Raw genomic sequence first — 17,992 nt, forward strand, 5'->3', positions numbered from 1 at the left:
ATTCAATTGGGGTATTAACACAGGATACCCTGCGGGATAACCAGCAAAGGAACCTCTATTGGCGAGCTGCAGTTTATCTTATATATAATTTGGAACTACACAGAATTCACTCGTCTCCTTGTCTGACCTGACAGCCCAATGGGAATTTCATTGCCCAGTTTGACTACACACAGCAGTAGCTGAAATGGGCCCTGATCTGTGCTGGATGGGCACATAGGTGAGACGAGAAGCAGCCTTCTACATACTATTTACACCACAGCTGGATCACTGCTATTTAGCCAACCAAGTGAATGGCCAAGTATTTGACTAATGTTGAATATAAGCAATGTCACTCCATGCTGTCTCCCCTGCTGCTGGCAGCTCCAGTGTTCTTGCGTGGTGTAACTGTGTGCCTTACCATTAAAGGGAAACCTAAGCTCTCTAATAACACCCGATGTCCTGCAACTAAACTTGTAAATAAATTATAATTCACAAATCACCCCCATAGTATCCACAGCTTTAGCATCTCATTCTCCTGGTAGTCCCGAGCCTCTCCCATGCTCACACCTACTTTTATGGGCTAAATACCATAAACAGCATCATTTAAGCCTCGAAAAGCAGAAATGAGGCTTTCAGGAGAGCAATAAAACTATCTGCACTCCTCCACCCAATCATCAAAGTACCAGCCAGCCTGACACACTGGCATCTAGTTTTTAGGGGCATCTAGCTTTAGAACCCCAGACTTTTGCAGATGTAGAACTCCAATCATCTGCCAGGTCTGCAGCTTATCTGTACACAGAAAGTGGTACATGTGCAGCATCTGGCGCGCCAAAGGTTGATTATCTGTAGCACAGAGGTAAGTGAGTCCTTTTTCCATTAATCCGCCTAGACCAGCACTTATTAGACCTGGTTCAAGTTCCCCTTGGATGGCCAGCCTTTGTTCAGAGCTTCTTTAATGTATATTCCTGGATTGGCATACTAGGGAGTTAAATGGGCAATAATTACCTGTATTCGCTGTACCAAAATGTATTCTGCCTATTCTTTTATTAAGATAATCCATTCTTAATTTTTTCATGATATAATACAAATGGAGCATTGTTTTTATTTTACTCTTACTGATTCTCCTTCCCACCCCCTGGAATTAGGAAAGTGGTTGCAGTGGCTCAATTGCCAGGGGGGGGCACACCTTGTGAATTTAGAAGGCCCAGGGGGTGGAGGTGGTAGGGCTTTTGAGTGCGCAAATGGGGGGGCTGCCATGAGTCACATGCAAGGGGTGCTGGGGGCTTGGAGCCAGTAACTTATCCCCCAAAAGTGGAAAAACTGCACTGTGTGTCATTGCCCTCACAATGACTACAAATTGCTACTTTGCTCCACTGCTTTATCCGCACTTCCTGATTGAAACAAATTATATATATAAAAAAATATGGCTTGTTTTGGCCACTTTTGGTCTCATGTTAAAGGTAAGTAAAGTTTTGTTGAGTGTTGCTTGGGTACAACACTGCAGCACGTGTTGGTGCTATATCCCTACAAATGATCAAATTTTCTGTATCTGCTAAAACCTGACCCTGGCGCTGTTGAAATGAACATCTGCTAATCATCTGGTCTAAATAACTAACCCTGCATTGGTTTGGGAGGGGTCTGTCTTAATCCAGAGGGGGGGGGCGGGTTTAACCCTTGCACCTCCAGACAGGACCCCACTTATAACAATGACCTAGAATCCTATATATAACATTCCTTTGCAGACGTTGGATAATCCCCTTTTGCAGGCATCAATCTTAGTATTGTTATATATGTGCTACTGCTAACCTAGGGGATCCACTTCAGCTCTGTTCCACCCCATTATCATTAGTCTGTACCCCACTAATAAGAGTGCTGAGATGTAGTTTAGGTAGTAAGTACCCTGGGTATGCAGGAATGTGACAGATAGAGCCCTGAAAGGGTTTGCACTGCTGGATAAGCCAATGTCTTTGTGAGTGTAGGTATGGGGTGAGTGTGAATTGTGAAAGGTGTAAGGGGGGGGAGAGGTGTGTGTGTAGCTGAGGGGGGTTAGAGCAAACCAATGGCTGCTTAGCAATCACTGAAGGGAAGCTTAGACCTGCCCCTCTCCTGGTGACGCCTTCAATGCCCCAGGCACACATAGCTCAGGAGCAGCTAAACTATCACTTTTTCATTCCAGAGAGAGAGAGAGAGGGAGCGAGACACAGAGAGAAGGAAAAGCTGGATTTAGGGAAAGGAGAGGGGGAAAGATGGGGGATCTGCCAGAGGGATATTAGAAACACAGAGAGAAGGAAAAAGATATTAGTGAGTTGGGTAAGAGAAGGACGGGAAAGGGGATACTAAGGGGTAATAAAAAAAGGAAGGAAACATATAGAAAGGAAGAAGAGAAAACATCTTAGGAAAGGTGGCAGACAACAGAGCCGTGATACAGAGACATTCCCATCATTTGTCTGCTGGAACTTCTACACAGAGCCAACACATAAGGTAAGAGCAGTGTTTTATTTGTTTACTACTCCAGTGCACACTTCTACTCACAGGTCCCCACATCTGTCTGACCCGCTGCTCTATAGAGTACAAACAACTCCACTTTGCTCCATTGTACAGTGCAGCCAACTCTTAATCACATCCACACACACTCAAGCAAAGCTTAAAAAAACTCCCGCACCCTCTGTCAGCCTTTAAGGCACCCAGGAATTATTTGTCTACTCTTGTTTCACGCCATTACATAATAATATAATAACTGTCCAGAAACAGCAATGTAATTTGGGCATCTAAAATTTGTGACAGAGCTAGAACTCCAAGCATCCCCCAATAGAGCTTGGCTGTCGCAGGATGCTGGGAGTTGTAGTGCAACAAGCAGTTGCTGTTGGGACAATAACAGAAGTAATGAAGTGGTGGAGGGAAAAAGATGTTGGGTCTGTGAGTGTAGAAGGAAAACAATGGGGTTTTTAACCACAGAGCAACAATTGGTTAGAGATGTTGTGTAGTCGCACAAGTAGTAACCAAGACGAGAGAACCAGATGTGGTATTGTTGGTATCACTGGCCTTAGAGTGTAAGACTCTGAGGCTGGGGTCCCCTCTAATAGAGTGTTCTATTGTACAAAAGTCTAATGTAGAGCAGAGTGTTTTGTCGCACAGAAGCTGAGAAAGTCACAGGAGCACACACAGACCCACTGTCTGTTACACACACACACACACTGTACAAAACTGGCACAGAACTAATGAGGCTGCACAGTCTGAGCGCTCCTATCAATCCCTTGTGCACACAGAGCTGCCGCCGCTTCACATTCTGTTTGATCTCATGACACTGTGAAGTTATTATTATGCTCGGATGAGATCTCTTGCAGCTGGCAGCCACAGGGTCTGACATGTAGTCTAAGGGGGCAGAGAGTCACTGTGAGGTTCATCCGCTCCCTTCATCTTCAGTCTTGTTCCCAAACCCAGCACCCATCAGTCATCCTCCCCCATTCCCCAGAGCTGACTCTTTCTTCATCCCCCCATCTTATCTTCTACCCCTCCGCCCAGCACCCCCTACACCCTCTCCAAGAAGCCAATGACCCACCGAATATTTGCCTCTTCACCATATTAGTGCAAAGCAGATCTCCTATACAGCACAATTCTGCAACTAGCAGAGCTGTCTGTAGGGGGGTGACCATGTGCAACAGCAGATATTCAACTGTTCTGGGGTAAGCAATGCTAGATACTGTGTATAGTAACGCAAGATGTTGTTGGGGAAGGGGCTGTAAGTTTGGAGTATATAATAAGGTAAGATGGTGCCAGGGCAAAGTTTTTGCCTGATTGGCACCCCTCCCATAGCTTTTGATCTTTCTCCCCAATTACTTTCCCTGTCTCTTTCTCCCATTATGTATTGCACAACCCAACACCTTTCTGCTCCCAACCACAACTCTCACTGTATCTTGTACTCATAGAACATAATTCCCATTGTTCTCACACTGGGAGGAACTGCAAACCCCAAGGCCATGCTTGGCCCGAGATGCTGGGACTTTCTGTGGTTTAAATAGATGTACCAGAGGTCAATGTTAATAGCATCTCCCAACTGAAGGCTTTGGCCAATACATATTTATATATATATATATATATTTTTTTTTTTTGATCCAGGGACTAATCCGATTGTCATTTTGGAGTCAGGAAGGAATTTTTCTTCCCTTTAAGGCAAATTGGATAGGCTTCAAATCGGAGGTAAAAGGATGCACTTGATGGACGTGTGTCTTTTTTCAACCTAACTTACTATGTTATATTTAAGATGGGTATCAGTCAGGACCCCATTAATGACCGTACAACTGGTTGTGCTACTGATGCTTAAGGCTACAAGCAGATTAACTTCAGTCTGTCCCAATAAGAGCAGGCATCAGTGTTGAATAAAGTTAGCACATTTGGGCACAGCCTGCCAGATCAGATGGAGATCAATGAACATAACACTGTGATTTTATTTTCACAAAAGTCTGCAAATGGGACTTACATGCTACACTCCATAGGCCAGGGCAGAGATAAATATAAAATGCACAGTATATGTGTCCTGTAACAGATCATATCTTCTGTTGAATTTACTGGATTTCCAGCTCTAGCAGTGACACCTTGCGTTTTAGGGCCCATAAACCCAAAACTCATTTTATTTTTTTTAGAAAATGACTTCATCCCACAAGTTTAGCATGAAATACAGAGAAATGGAACCAAATATACTCAACTGGGTATTTTACTTTCTATATAATTAGATGCTGCGAGGGTGGTTCTATAGTGACAGGGTTTAATTACTACAACAACTACAAGCGCGCCTTTGAAAACCCAGAATTTAAGCCTGTGTGTTTTCTAAATACAATTTTGTGGTCAGAGCAATGTTCTTGAGGAAATGACATCATGAAATGCCATTTTTGTATGGGAAATGAAAAGTTATTTCTGGAACCTATAAATATATATAAATATATGTAAAGCTCACGTACATACTATAACCTCACTTTAATTAAAAGGATCAGTTGCACATGAAAAGCCCAGCTTCATTTTTGCCACACACCCATAAATTAGCAGACATGAACCAAACACAATTAGATTTTGGCATTACTCAATTAAGCACAAGCCAATCATATTTTGATATCCATCCCTGAATAAAGCACACACGAATCTGATTTTGATATATATCCCTGAATAAAGCACAACCCAATCAGATTTTGATATATATCCCTGAATAAAGCACAACCCAATCAGATTTTGTTATATATCCCTGAATAAAGTACAATCAGATTGTGATATCTATCCCTGAATAAAGCACATGCCAATTATGTTTTGACCCCTCAGTGCAGATTCACGGCATCGGAGTTCACGGCAGCCATCTTCTTCTCTTCGGTCTTCATCGGGAAGTACGTTCCATATCGGCGCATGTGCAGTTGGAGCAGTGTTCAGGTTTTTGTCAATTGCTCATGCGCCAAAAGTCACGAAAATTGCCAAAGCGCCAGAAGAAGACCCGATGAAGACCGAAGAAGATGGCGCGTGAACTCCGATGTCGTGAATCTGCACTGAAGGGTAAGTAACAAGTTAAGGGAATTTGCCCAGGGTAGCAGCTAGGCTGGGGGGAGGAGGGAGGTGGGTCTATGTAGGGTAGGGGGGTAGGGTTTTTTTTTTTAATAAGGGGTCTACTTCTCCTTTAAGGAGTGAGGGGTCACACACAAAGACAGTGGCAGAGCACGGGTAAGGCGTTGGAGCTGTTTATTCCAATGGGACCCTCTGTTTGTTTTGGTTGAGGGCGGGTGTAAGTAATGCAGCTGCCAGCACTGAACATCATCCCAGTCTCTGCGGCTGAACTGCCGGGAGTGGTCCTAATTAAGGGGCTGGGTGGGGCAGGCAGGCTGTGATGTGATGCCTGGAATAGTTTACGTGGGGGGAATGGAGCCCCTTATGCCTCAGCACACTAAAGTGTATTTATATACACAATAATATACAGATTACAGCTGAGATGTCCCATCCCTGGCCTGCTCCAAGCGCACGTGGCACTGTTGGTTTTAAGGAAAACAAATTCTGCAGCTGTTGCAAACCACAACTCCCAGCATCCCTCTGCAGCACCAACAACTCCAAAATGGCTTTGTAACCAACGGAGTCCATGGAATCAGCGTAATTAAAGGTGCAAAGTTGGCCTGACATCGAGTAACCCACACGGTATTGGCTTTAAATCAGCTACCTGGTTGCTATGGGTTACAAGAGTAATAGCAAACTTTGCACTTGTTATTTTTACCCCTATGGACTCTAGTCCGTGACAGGTCTATTGCCTTTTATTGACCAATTGTCCCTTTCTCTCATTTTTCTGTGATTTCTAAGCAAGCACTTCCTCATTTCTCCCGGCCTTCGCACCCTCTGACGTTAATAGCACAAGGCTTGTCTTCTCAGCTACTTTCAGGATGAAAAATGTCTCCTTTTCTCTATTTTTCCAATAAGAAACAGCCTGGGACACACTAAAGGTGGCCATACACGATGGCGATGTCGCCAAACGAGCGGATCTTTCTCCAATATGCCCACCTTTAGGTGGGCAATATCGGGTTGATCCGATTGTGGGCCCTAGGGCCCAACGATCTGATCCTAACGAATGGGAGCAGGCGGTCAGATCGTGGGACCACATTAACGAACAGATGCTGCCGCGATCCGACGGGATTTTTAGTCCCGTCCGATCGAGATCTAGCCGACTTTTGGCCAGATCTTGATTGGGGAAGCCCATCGGGCTTTTATCGGCCCATGTATGGCCACCTTAAACCTTTGCTACGAAATCAGTATGGAGCAAGCATGGTGGTTTTGATTCCCCACAATCCTTTGCTGCAGCCCTAAACGGCTTGTTTTTCCATGTGGTATGAGTGTATGGGTTTCCCAAAATCCATTGCTACAACATTGAGTCAAGCTGCTTTCTTATGTGCCAGGGGGAAGAGTAATCATTTGGTGGAATGAAAGTATAGGGCAGAGATTGGCAAGCCTTGGCAAAACAAGAGTTGAATCTATGAGCATAGCAGTATGGTTCTTTCTGACTTCCGGCTGTGAGTCCTTTGCTGGTGCACCCCATGATGGGTGGGCCTACAACTCCCAGCATCCCTCTGCCTATTAGGGTTGCCACCTGGCCGGTAAAAATGATGGCTGATCCCAATGTTATTAACAGGGAAAAAAGTTAAATATATAGGAAGGCCGGTATTTTTTTCCAGAAAAGGTGGCAACCCTACTGCCTGTTTAGCTGGCAGAAAAGATGCTATGAGTTCGAGTTATTCTTGAAAAAGGTCCACAATGACTTCCAGCTCTTCCCAACAGGTTAAGACAATGCTGAGCCCTAATTAGCGTTTTGTTTGTTCCATTACTGTATATGAAATAAAAGGCTGCCTCTCAACACCCAGGCATCATTACAAAGTACAATAAAAGAGGCTTCTATTCAGGGGAAAACAGCTTAAGCCGCTGTAATTTTACAGCCAAAACACACAGTTTAATGATGTTCCCAGAAGGCGGCTCTACCTGCCTGTACCTCCATGATGAGCAATGGGACAATAGCCCTGTTGCATCACAGAAAGGGCTCATGCCAGCTTGGGTGCCAGCCCATGTTTTTTCCTAATAATAGGCTTTGTATTGCAGTCTGGAGCGATTGTGCTCTCTACAATGAAATCATACAGGTTAATTACGGTATTCAGCCCGGGCCTGAGAACTGGATTCAGCTTCAGCACAGAGGTGGATGTGTTACCCTGGAATGCAGGTATAGCTTGGCCTTTGCTTTATGGATTGAGACGGAATTTGTTCTGTATAAAGCTACCAGCTAAAGACTGCTGCTGCTGGGAGACATCTTGTAAGGCTAAACCTGCTTCCCCTTTTTTCTGTCCTACAGCTGCTGCTCTGTATGGCCCCAATATAAGGGGTGGTGACCCCTATTTACACCCGTTAAAAACAGCTATCGGAGATGTAGTTCCACAACAGGCAGAATAGAGGCTCAGTAGACAGAAATGGCCCGATTGGGGACAATGGCCACGTCAGCGTGGGATAAAGTACTAACCTGGGAAGAGGAAGAAAGGATTTTGTTACAGAGCCGGCTGCAATATTCTGCAGTCACATATGGCTTAGAGCCTGATTCTTTCCAGATGGTTATTGTGTGATAATCTCAGAATAAACAAACTGCAATGTGTGGTACTGGCCCAGCCGGATAATTATTTCTCTTTATGGCTGATTGTTAAAGCAAAATCATCATTCTCTCAATTGAAAGCAACAATAGAACTGCCTTGACGTGAGAGCTTACAATCTTAAGTTCTACAACTCCCTGCACAAATAATAATTTCCATTTTGCTTTGCCTTACAAGGGGTTGCCCACAACACACTGCAACATATATTCATTAATGTCAAATAAAGTTCACTCACATGGCATAGTTTCCCTTGAACCGTCTGGTGATATTGTCACTGCCCCAATGTTTATTTTCCTTATCTGGGGGACAGAGGGAAGGATTAATGACCTGCTGCCTTTGTGATGTTAACCCTGTCACCCTGCGCTCCAGGGCCCTCAACCCTGGAACCAGAAGGAGAGACATTAGTGTGACCCATTAGTGTGCAAGAACACATCAAATCCACATTCACTCCTTTTTGGTTTCCTTGGAGCCTTTATATTTCTGCAGTTTGTATCACAAACTCAGGTTTCCAGGGAAATCATAATATCTGTTGTGAAGAAGTTGTGCAATGGCAGAAGCATGCCAGAAATGAGCAACTGCAAAGCGAATCCTCGCCAACATATGGGGCTGCATCGCGCAACCTTTCCAGCCGCTCTAAAATGGCAGAACGTTTAAAGGAGAACGAAACCCTACAAATAAATAGGGCTAAAAATACCATGTTTTATATAGTGAACTTATTGCACCAGCCTAAAGTTTCAGCTTGTCAATAGCAGCAATGATCCAGGACTTCAAACTTGTCACAGGGGGTCACCATCTTGGAAAGTGTCTGTGACACTCACATGCTCAGTGGGCTCTGATTGGCTGTTGAGAAGCTAAGCTTAGGGCTCGTCACTAATTATCCAGCAGAAAATGAGCTTCCCCTGTAATATAAGCTGATGCTACAGGTTTGCTGATTATTAAATTCTGATGCTAATTGCACTGGTTTCTGTGCTGCCATGTAGTAATTATCTGTATTAATTACTAATCAGCCTTATATTGTGACATTTCTATTCTATGTGTACTGTATATTGTGAGTGGGTCCCTAAGCTCAGTAAGTGACAGCAGCACAGAGCATGTGCAGTGAATCAGCAGAAAAGAAGATGGGGAGCTACTGGGGCATCTTTGGAGACACAGATCTTTACTGCTGAAGGGCTGTGGTTTCCTTGGGCTGGTACAGAAGATAATGTACTACATTTCTAGCTACTTCTTTAGTTAGGCTATAGTTCTCCTTTAAAGGCAAGTTGCTTTTATATAAAAGTGAAGGTCAATAACTATATAAACACACTAAAAATGTACTTATTAGAAATAGCCGCCCATGTATACACTCCCACCTACTTAGGGGCATGCTCCTCATCATTCAGTACATTCATAAATCACTTAGTTGAACTATTTCTTCTGCCACATTTTGCACCTTGAAATAATGTAACGGAAGACAGTCTTGTATGCTTCTTTACAGGTTGGCTTTGGCTACTTTATTTGGAAACTCTGAACCAGCAGTGCAGAAAATAGAAAGGGGCAAATACTGCTTAAAAACATTTATAACCAGTGAGAATGTGTAATGTGTGTATATTGGAAAGCTGCTTAGAATTACATTTTTATTCCATTAGGCAACATTTTCTTTTTGGGTTTACATGCCCTTTAAGGAGGAATAGTAAAGGTATGAACGCTGACAATGTCTGCTCTCATTTCACCTGGACAAAACAAGTTTTCCTGTGCCCGGGTCACATTTTTCAGCGTAAGTTTAAAGAATGTTACAAATGCAGCAAACGTGGCCTATCCTAAATACAAGCAAGATTGATTATTTGATTATTGTGAAAGAAATGTTGTGTTAACCACCTGGTAAAAGCTCCACGTCTCGTTTGTTACTAATAAGGCTGGTGCATACATAATGTAGCCCATATAGACGTGTCTCGACCTATTGTCTTCATACATAACCTATATGTCTGTACAATCGACTCACGAGTGCTTGGAAACAAATAAATGTCCGAGACAATTTGGAATAACAGACATTAGTAAGCTACATGGTTCACTCGTATAAAAGTATAAGGATTTCTCATGCCCTCATGCCCCAGTGTGTAATATTTGGTCCCCCATAACTACAAAATAAAGATGAAAATACCAAAGACTTAACCTCCAAGGAACTATATTCAGGTGATATTAGCCATGCCCCAACCATGCCCTTAGCTCCCCCTGTGTAGGGGGTATATACATATATGTGACTCCCTAAAATTCCATTCCATTTTTAATATGCATTCAAGGTGTTCTGTGTTTGAGGTCACCAAATGAGCAGATCTCTCCCCCAATATGCCGACCAAATGCAGGGCGATATTGGGCTAATCCAAGTGTTCAGCCCAAGGGTGGGGGTAATGATCAGATTACAACGATGGAAGTAGGTGCAGACAGGACGAGGGCCGCATCAACTAGCTCATGTGGTCCTCAATTGCAGTGGAAAATCGAACATGTCTGATCGTTATCTACCGAATTTTTGGCCAGATATCGGTTGGGGAGGCCCGTTGGAAGGCTCCATACACAGGCAGATACGCTGCTGAATCTGTCTAAATGACCCAAATCAGCATTTTACAGTGTCGGACTGGCCCACCGGGATACCAGGAAAAGTCCCGGTGGGCCAAGGTGTCAGTGGGCCCTCATGCTGCTAAACATTTGGCCTATTTCATGGTCATTTCCTATTTTTATGAGAACAAAGAGGCTAAATAGATGGAATAACAGGTTATAGTATTATATTATGTAAAGAAAAGAGACTAGGAGAATAGAAGTTGAGTGAGCAGAGGAAGAATAATAGTACTGAGAGTGGGCCACTGGTCTAAGATTAATTGGTGGGCTCCTAGTCAAAGGTTTTTGGGTGGGCCCCTGGTGTCCCAGTCCGACACTGGCAGGTTACATCTGCCGTGTATGGCCACCTTAAAGGGGAACTATCGCGAAAGTTTAAATTGAATATAAGCTTCATCACACTGAAATAAGAACTTTGTAAATACAATCAATTAAATATTCTGCATAATTTCTGAAATAATCATGTTTCTCTCCACTATCCCTCTCTCAACCTCTGTTTCTCTTCATTCTGTCTTCATGCAGGAATTGTTTGTCAGATGAATGATCCAATATATCTTATAGGAGGGCTCCCTTTCCTAGCAGATGTATTAGAGCTCACTTAAATAACGGATTCCAGTACAAACAAAATATAACAAAATAACTGCCTTTTGCACAAATTCTGCATGTAGAGAGACATGATGTCTGGTGATTTTAATAGATTGAGCTCTAATATAATAGGCAAAAGGAGCCCCCCTATAAGATATATTATATCTAATTGTCAATAAATATCTGACACCCAACTCCTACATAAAGACAGAATGAAGAGAAACAGATGCTGAAAGAGGGATAGTGAAGATGAACTTGATTATGTCAGAAACGGTACAGAATATTTAATTTAGAAAACTTCTTATTTCAGTGTGCTGACTCATATATTGAGATAGTTCCCCTTTAAGGCTATATCCTCACAGGGTTGATAATTGTTTAACACAGAACCTACTTTCCAGCATTCCGCTGCACATAGTCAAAAGTGTGAATCAGACTTAATACTACATTGTATAGAACAGCAGCGTAAAAAGTACATGGTTAAGAGCCCAAAAATTGTCAGAACCGTGGCAGCCCGGAACTACGGTTTGCAAGTAGAAGAGCTGCAAGTCTGCTGTTACCTGTTAAAACGTCAGGGGTGTATGTTTACGAATTAGATCACTGATTCACAATGAAGCCAAATGCCCCTGGATCAGTTTCACATAAAAGTGTTTTATTTCTCTGATTCACCATCATGTTAAACCCGACTGGTTTCTATAAAAAGGTTTCATGGAGCTTTAGCTTCTTACACTTTTCTATCCTTTTGTTTCACACTAAGGCATTTGTTTTTACCTCTACAAAGAACAGAGGGGGGAGAATTGAGCCGATCAAAGGGGTCTGTGTGTGCGAGGGGGTGGGTGTGTAGAACAGAAGTGCTTTCGTGTTGTGGCCTGTACACACTGATTGTGCAGATGTGAGTGACACCTGTGGGCAGGACAGGGACTGGGTAGAAAGGAAGAGCTGGGGGTTGTTAGACCAATTCATGCCCATATTGCCAGAGGTGATTGTAAGACAAGATTCCTCTCTGTCGGCTGAGACTGAATGGCTCCCTGTGGCCTATGATCTTGATCTCACTCAAATGAAGGACCTGGCTGATCTTTAACCATGCAACAAGTTCACAAGCGTGTGCTGACCTTTAAATGTCAATACAGCAACTATCTGACATTAATAAACAGGGAGGAAGATTACAAATATTAACCTGCCTTAGGGCAGAGACACACGCTCAGATTCGGGGAGATTAGTCGCCCAGCTTCAAATCTCCTCTTCTTCGGGGCAACTAATCTCCCCAAACAGCCTCCCACCGGCTACAATGTAAATCTCGGCGGGATGGCAATTGGTGCGCTTCATTTTACGAAGTTGCCTCACGAGGTAACCGGGTGACTTCAGAAACTAAGCGCTACGAGAGCCATCCCGATGGCGATTTACATTCTAGCCGGCGGGAGGCAGTTCAGGGAGATTAGTCGCCCCCCAAAGAAGACTACTGTGTATCCTGTGCTTGAATGGCTGCCCCCATGACTACACAGCAGCTTGTTTATATAAACTATAGTAGTACTTATCTGTTATCTACTGTGTATCCTGTGCTTGAATGGCTGCCCCCATGACTACACAGCAGCTTGTTTATATAAACTATAGAAGTACTTATCTGTTATCTACTGTGTATCCTGTGCTTGAATGGCTGCCTCCATGGCTACACAGCAGCTTGTTTATATAAACTATAGTAGTACTTATCTGTTATCTACTGTGTATCCTGTGCTTGAATGGCTGCCCCCATGGCTGCACAGCAGCTTGTTTATATAAACTATAGTAGTACTTATTGTTATCTACTGTGTATCCTGTGCTTGAATGGCTGCCCCCATGGCTACACAGCAGCTTGTTTATATAAACTATAGTAGTACTTATCTGATATCTACTGTGTATCCTGTGCTTGAATGGCTGCCCCCATGGCTACACAGCAGCTTGTTTATATAAACTATAGTAGTACCTATCTGTTATCTACTGTGTATCCTGTGCTTGAATGGCTGCCCCCATGGCTACACAGCAGCTTGTTTATATAAACTATAGTAGTACTTATCTGTTATCTACTGTGTATCCTGTGCTTGAATGGTTCCCCCGTGGCTGAACAAAAGCTTGTTTATATAAACTATAGTAGTGTTTCTGAAGCAAATACCACAGTTTTACCAGTGTAGCACAACAGTACATTATACTGTCATTTCTTTAAAACACTTTTATTTTTTGGTGTTACTGTTCCTTTAATCAGCTGGCTACATTGTTTCAGGACCAGCACTGCACAGATTTGAAAGGGACAGACAGATACCACTTTCAGCCGTTATATTTAAATAACTTTGGAAACAAATGTATAATGCATGTATATTGGAAAGTTGGCTGTCATTAGGTAGGACCTTAAATAAATTCTAGGGTCCCAAGAACTAGATACACCTCTGATTATGTCCATATACAGAATCCATATATATATATATATATATATATATATATATATATATATATATATATATATATATATATATATATATATATATATATATATATATATATATATATATATATATATATATATATATATATATATATATATATATATATAAATACAGCCCTACAGGCGTGGGCTTTAACATTTAATGCTTGCTTGATGCTATTTTACATGAAGGCCTTACTGTATATCTCCTGCTGTAGGAGATTATTAAATCCAGACAGGATTTACCCCCCAAGTTCTTCCAGACTCACAAGACCTGCACACCCCTCTGACAGTAATTAGTGGGCCTGCCCAGCCTCCTTCCACCATCTGTAACATCTCCTATTCCTGGCTTTTTCCCTCTCTATTTCTCCCTCCTTCCACCTCCGTTCTACCCCCCTCACAGCTGCACATTCCTCAAAATATTACCTGCTCCCACTGACCCCATCATTAACCCTGTCAGCACAAGGCACCATTGTATATTCATGCTTCCCTGTATCCACCTATGCTGCCCGACACACACAGCCATGCAGAATGTACTCGCACAAATACTCTATGATTAAATACAAAATGCCATGTATTGCCCAGACCTAATGTAGAAAGCTAGGGCTGCCCCTGCATTCCTCTGAACTGGAATGCATACAAAATCCACAGACTACAGACTTATTTGAGAGGCACAGAGCCGGGCACAACCAGGCAGTATGCAATATGCCAACTCAGCCCTAAGTGGACCCATATTGAACCCACCTTCTTTTGGCATTTACATCAGATGCAGAAATACTACTTCCAGCAGCCTTAGCTAGAATTCTGGAAGTCGTAGTTCCTGCTATTGCAGAAAGATGGCCGCCACATGGCTTCTCTATCACCGTGATGACATTAGAATGGTAAATGGTGGTGGTGGGGTGGAGCAGGCTGCATACCATAGGGACTCTTGTATATACACAAAGGACAGGGCCTGACAGGCAAAAGCCTTTCTTAAGCCAGAGGTGAAAGGCCATCAAGCTTAAATGATAAGGTCCAAATTGCTGGGGCTGAAAGCTAACTATTTAAAGATGATGCTGTTTGAAACAATTAATCCCTGCATGAGTGGGATATGTAATAGGCTAGCTATGGAGGAGTTCAATCATGTTCTTGCTCTTTTTGTTGTTTTTGCTGTAGAATGTTGCTCCTTTCCTGCCCTCTGCAGGTCATTGCTCTTTGCCTCTGAGGCAATGATAAAAACATCCTTTCAACACTGTATGGACAACATAAGACTGCAATGTCAGTGATAATAATAGCCCTGCTTTGCAGAGCTAGGGAATATTTTTGGTACTTGATCAGTAACATGGCTTTTTTTCTCACTGCAGGTTTCCCATGATGTGGCATCTCCTAGTATGGACTATTCTGCTTGCCAATGCCCGAGTGATGAAAGCTGAAGGTTGCCCAGCTGGCTGCCAGTGCAATCCGCCACAGAATGTGTTCTGCCTGGAACGCAAGAACTCAAACTTCCCACCTGGTGTGCCACCAGACACTCTCAATCTGTATGTATTTGAGAATGGCATCAGTTCCATTGAGGAGAGCAGTTTTATTGGGCTGAATGGTTTGCATCTCCTAGACCTCTCCCATAACCAACTATCTAGTCTTCCAGAGGGAGTATTTAGGAGCTTGACCAATCTGAGCAATCTGGAGCTTACATCCAACCAGCTGACAGAGATCTCGGCAGACACCTTTCAGGGTCTGAGTCGGCTGGAAAGGCTGTACCTCAATGGGAACCGCATCCGCAACATTCACCCAGATGCTTTTAAGGGCCTCGAAAGTCTGCTGGAACTCAAGTTAAGCAACAACCAACTGATAACACCTCCAGCCTTTTCTTTGCCCCATCTCTTGCTCCTTGATCTGAGTTACAATGCAATTCCTGTCATCCAACCAGGGGTCTTTAATGCAGACAACATTGAGACTCTTCGTCTTGCTGGTCTTGGTTTGAAAGATATATCAGAAGAATTGCTGATTGGCCTCAAGAACCTTCATGACCTTGACCTGTCCGACAACCAGCTGGACAAAGTACCTCCCGGGCTGCATGGATTGACAAAGCTAAGCATTGCTGGTAATTTTGGATTCTCTCAGATCCAAGTGGATGACCTTGTAAACCTTCCTGCACTACAAGAGCTAGATTTAAGTGGGCTCAGCTTACGTACCCTACCAAAGGGTTTATTTAAGTCTTCCAAACGCCTTCGGACTATAAGCCTGGCAGAAAATCCATTCAACTGTGTTTGCTCGCTAGGCTGGTTATCTGAATGGATGCGTGTTAGTGGAGTGGTACTACTGCGGCCGGATGAAACTCGCTGCCATTTTCCTCCTAAAAATGCCGGCAAGACATTGAGACAGTTGCGGGATTCTGAATATGGATGCCCAGCACCAACAACTATTCATATGCCAACAACAATGGCACCAAGCACCACCACTGGGCCACCTATAACCACTAAGCCCTTGCAGACAGAAGCCCCAACTACTGCCTCAACAACAACTACCACCATACTTTATCAGGAGCAGGAAGAAGATACTGAACCATTTCCATTTGACTTTGAAGACCCTTTGTGCCCACCTCAGACTTGTCTGAATGGGGGTTCTTGCCACCTAGATCATACTGGCCAACTGGAATGTGAATGCCCACCTGGATTCCAAGGCACCTACTGTGAGACTGGTCCAGTCACGCCAGCTGTGCTTACAGAAATAAACACAGAACAGGTGAAAATCATTGAAGTGACAGTTAGCTCTATCCAAGTTGATCTTCAGAGTTACAGCCAAAACAAAGAAAGACTAGGGGGAATCCGATTAACTGTACGTAATCTGTATGGTGCAGACCACCGGCCTCAGATATATAATTTACCGCCTACTCTGCCTGAATATACAGTATGGGGATTGTCCCCCAACAGTACCTACTGGCTTTGCCTGGGGTCACAGGGTGAGGGAGGTTCAGAAGATGATCTGTGCACTGAAATTCACACTTTAGGAGAACCTCCAAAGCACAGCCCCCAAGTCACCCCCTCTCAAGAAGGAAACCTTACCCTGGTGCTCGTGCCTGCGGTGGCTGCAGGAATCCTTCTGTCTGTAGCAGTTGCAGCTGCAGCTTGCTATGCTAGAAGACGTCAGGTGAAGGGACACTCTGTTGAGGATGGTGGTCCTCTAGAAATGGATGGAGTAAAAAAAGGACTGGATAGCATGGGGGAAATCAAAAAACTGTCAGAGGGTCCACCAGGGTCTGAAAAAAATATTGCAGAATCAGAGGAGCCTCTAATGGAATCAACAAGGATTGGGAACAATAATGATGTACCCACAGGCAGGCTCCCTCATTCATATTTCTAATCAAGGCACAGATATGGTGACTGTGAAAGACTTTGTGGTCTGTATACACTCTCAGTCATAAGACGACTGGACTATGAAAAGAGCTTAATGCACAGCATTGAAAAGTGCAACAACTGCTTTCTTATCTTTGGTCAAGAGTTATAGAAAGTGAGCCTGAAGTGCTTATGTACTGCTTGGGGTGACAGTATTACACATGCTACCACTTGGAGAGGCAAAGAAGTCCAAGAGATAGCTAGTCACAGACTCTAAACATTAAGGAAGAGTTGGTCTTTTTTTTCAGACTGATACCCTACTAAGTTTGGAGAGACTGTAGGGATTGATTTAGGCTGGACCTGTGAAGGGGAAAAGTCAGGTTTTGATCGGGCCTGGAATTTAAGGCTCCTACTGCTGGACAAGATGGGGCCTTTTGGTAATGTTTCATTCCAGGATGCAAAATTGGGCACAATTTAATAAATAAAGACTTTCTTACAAGCCCTTGTATTTTTTCTTTTACATGATTCTGCTTATGAGCCAGCGGTGGCCTTTAGGGTAAGCCAATCTTTGTGCTGTAGATTCTTTATATTCACAGATAATGTCAAGTAAATGTAGAAGTAACAGTATTAGTGTGAGATCCCCTTATAAAGCCTAAGAAGAATGTGAAATTGAGTTGACGAGCATGTGCCTTTAATTCAAAATGTTTGGCTCAGTCTGAGGGCGACACTGGAAAGCCAGGCTTGAAATTCAACCAGATTGGGATTTGGGTTGAAAACATATTTGCTGCCCTAGTTATTCCAGGAACCAGGGCTAACAAGCGAATAGCGTTTCTTAGTAATATGAGGCGCCGATGGTGGAGCTCAACGCGTCACGGCGTCTCGTTGTTGGTCGCTAGCTACAAATAACTCACATACAGAGCGCTGACCAAAGCATACCGAAG

The 17,992-nt window shown here is 43.4% G+C and overlaps 1 protein-coding gene and 1 long non-coding RNA gene across 2 annotated transcripts in view; one reads left to right on the forward strand and one right to left on the reverse strand.

Moving 5' to 3' along the window:
* The window catches only part of LOC121398762, a 77,383-nt gene that overhangs the window by 17,382 nt on the left and 42,009 nt on the right, over nt 1–17,992 (reverse strand). The window lies entirely within an intron of this gene.
* vasn.S (vasorin S homeolog) lies at nt 1,995–17,550 on the forward strand. The gene is made up of 2 exons (XM_018239256.2): nt 1,995–2,460; nt 15,084–17,550. The coding sequence occupies exon 2, from the start codon at nt 15,091–15,093 to the stop codon at nt 17,077–17,079; it is 1,989 nt and encodes a 662-aa protein (XP_018094745.1). The 5' UTR covers nt 1,995–2,460; nt 15,084–15,090; the 3' UTR covers nt 17,080–17,550.

This window comes from Xenopus laevis, chromosome 9_10S (genome assembly GCF_017654675.1).
Source record: "Xenopus laevis strain J_2021 chromosome 9_10S, Xenopus_laevis_v10.1, whole genome shotgun sequence".
Lineage (NCBI taxonomy): Eukaryota > Metazoa > Chordata > Amphibia > Anura > Pipidae > Xenopus > Xenopus laevis.

Excerpts from the sequence above, each read along its gene's own strand:
- vasn.S (XM_018239256.2), top strand. The coding sequence starts at position 15,091 with ATGATGTGGCATCTCCTAGTATGGACTATTCTGCTTGCCAATGCCCGA.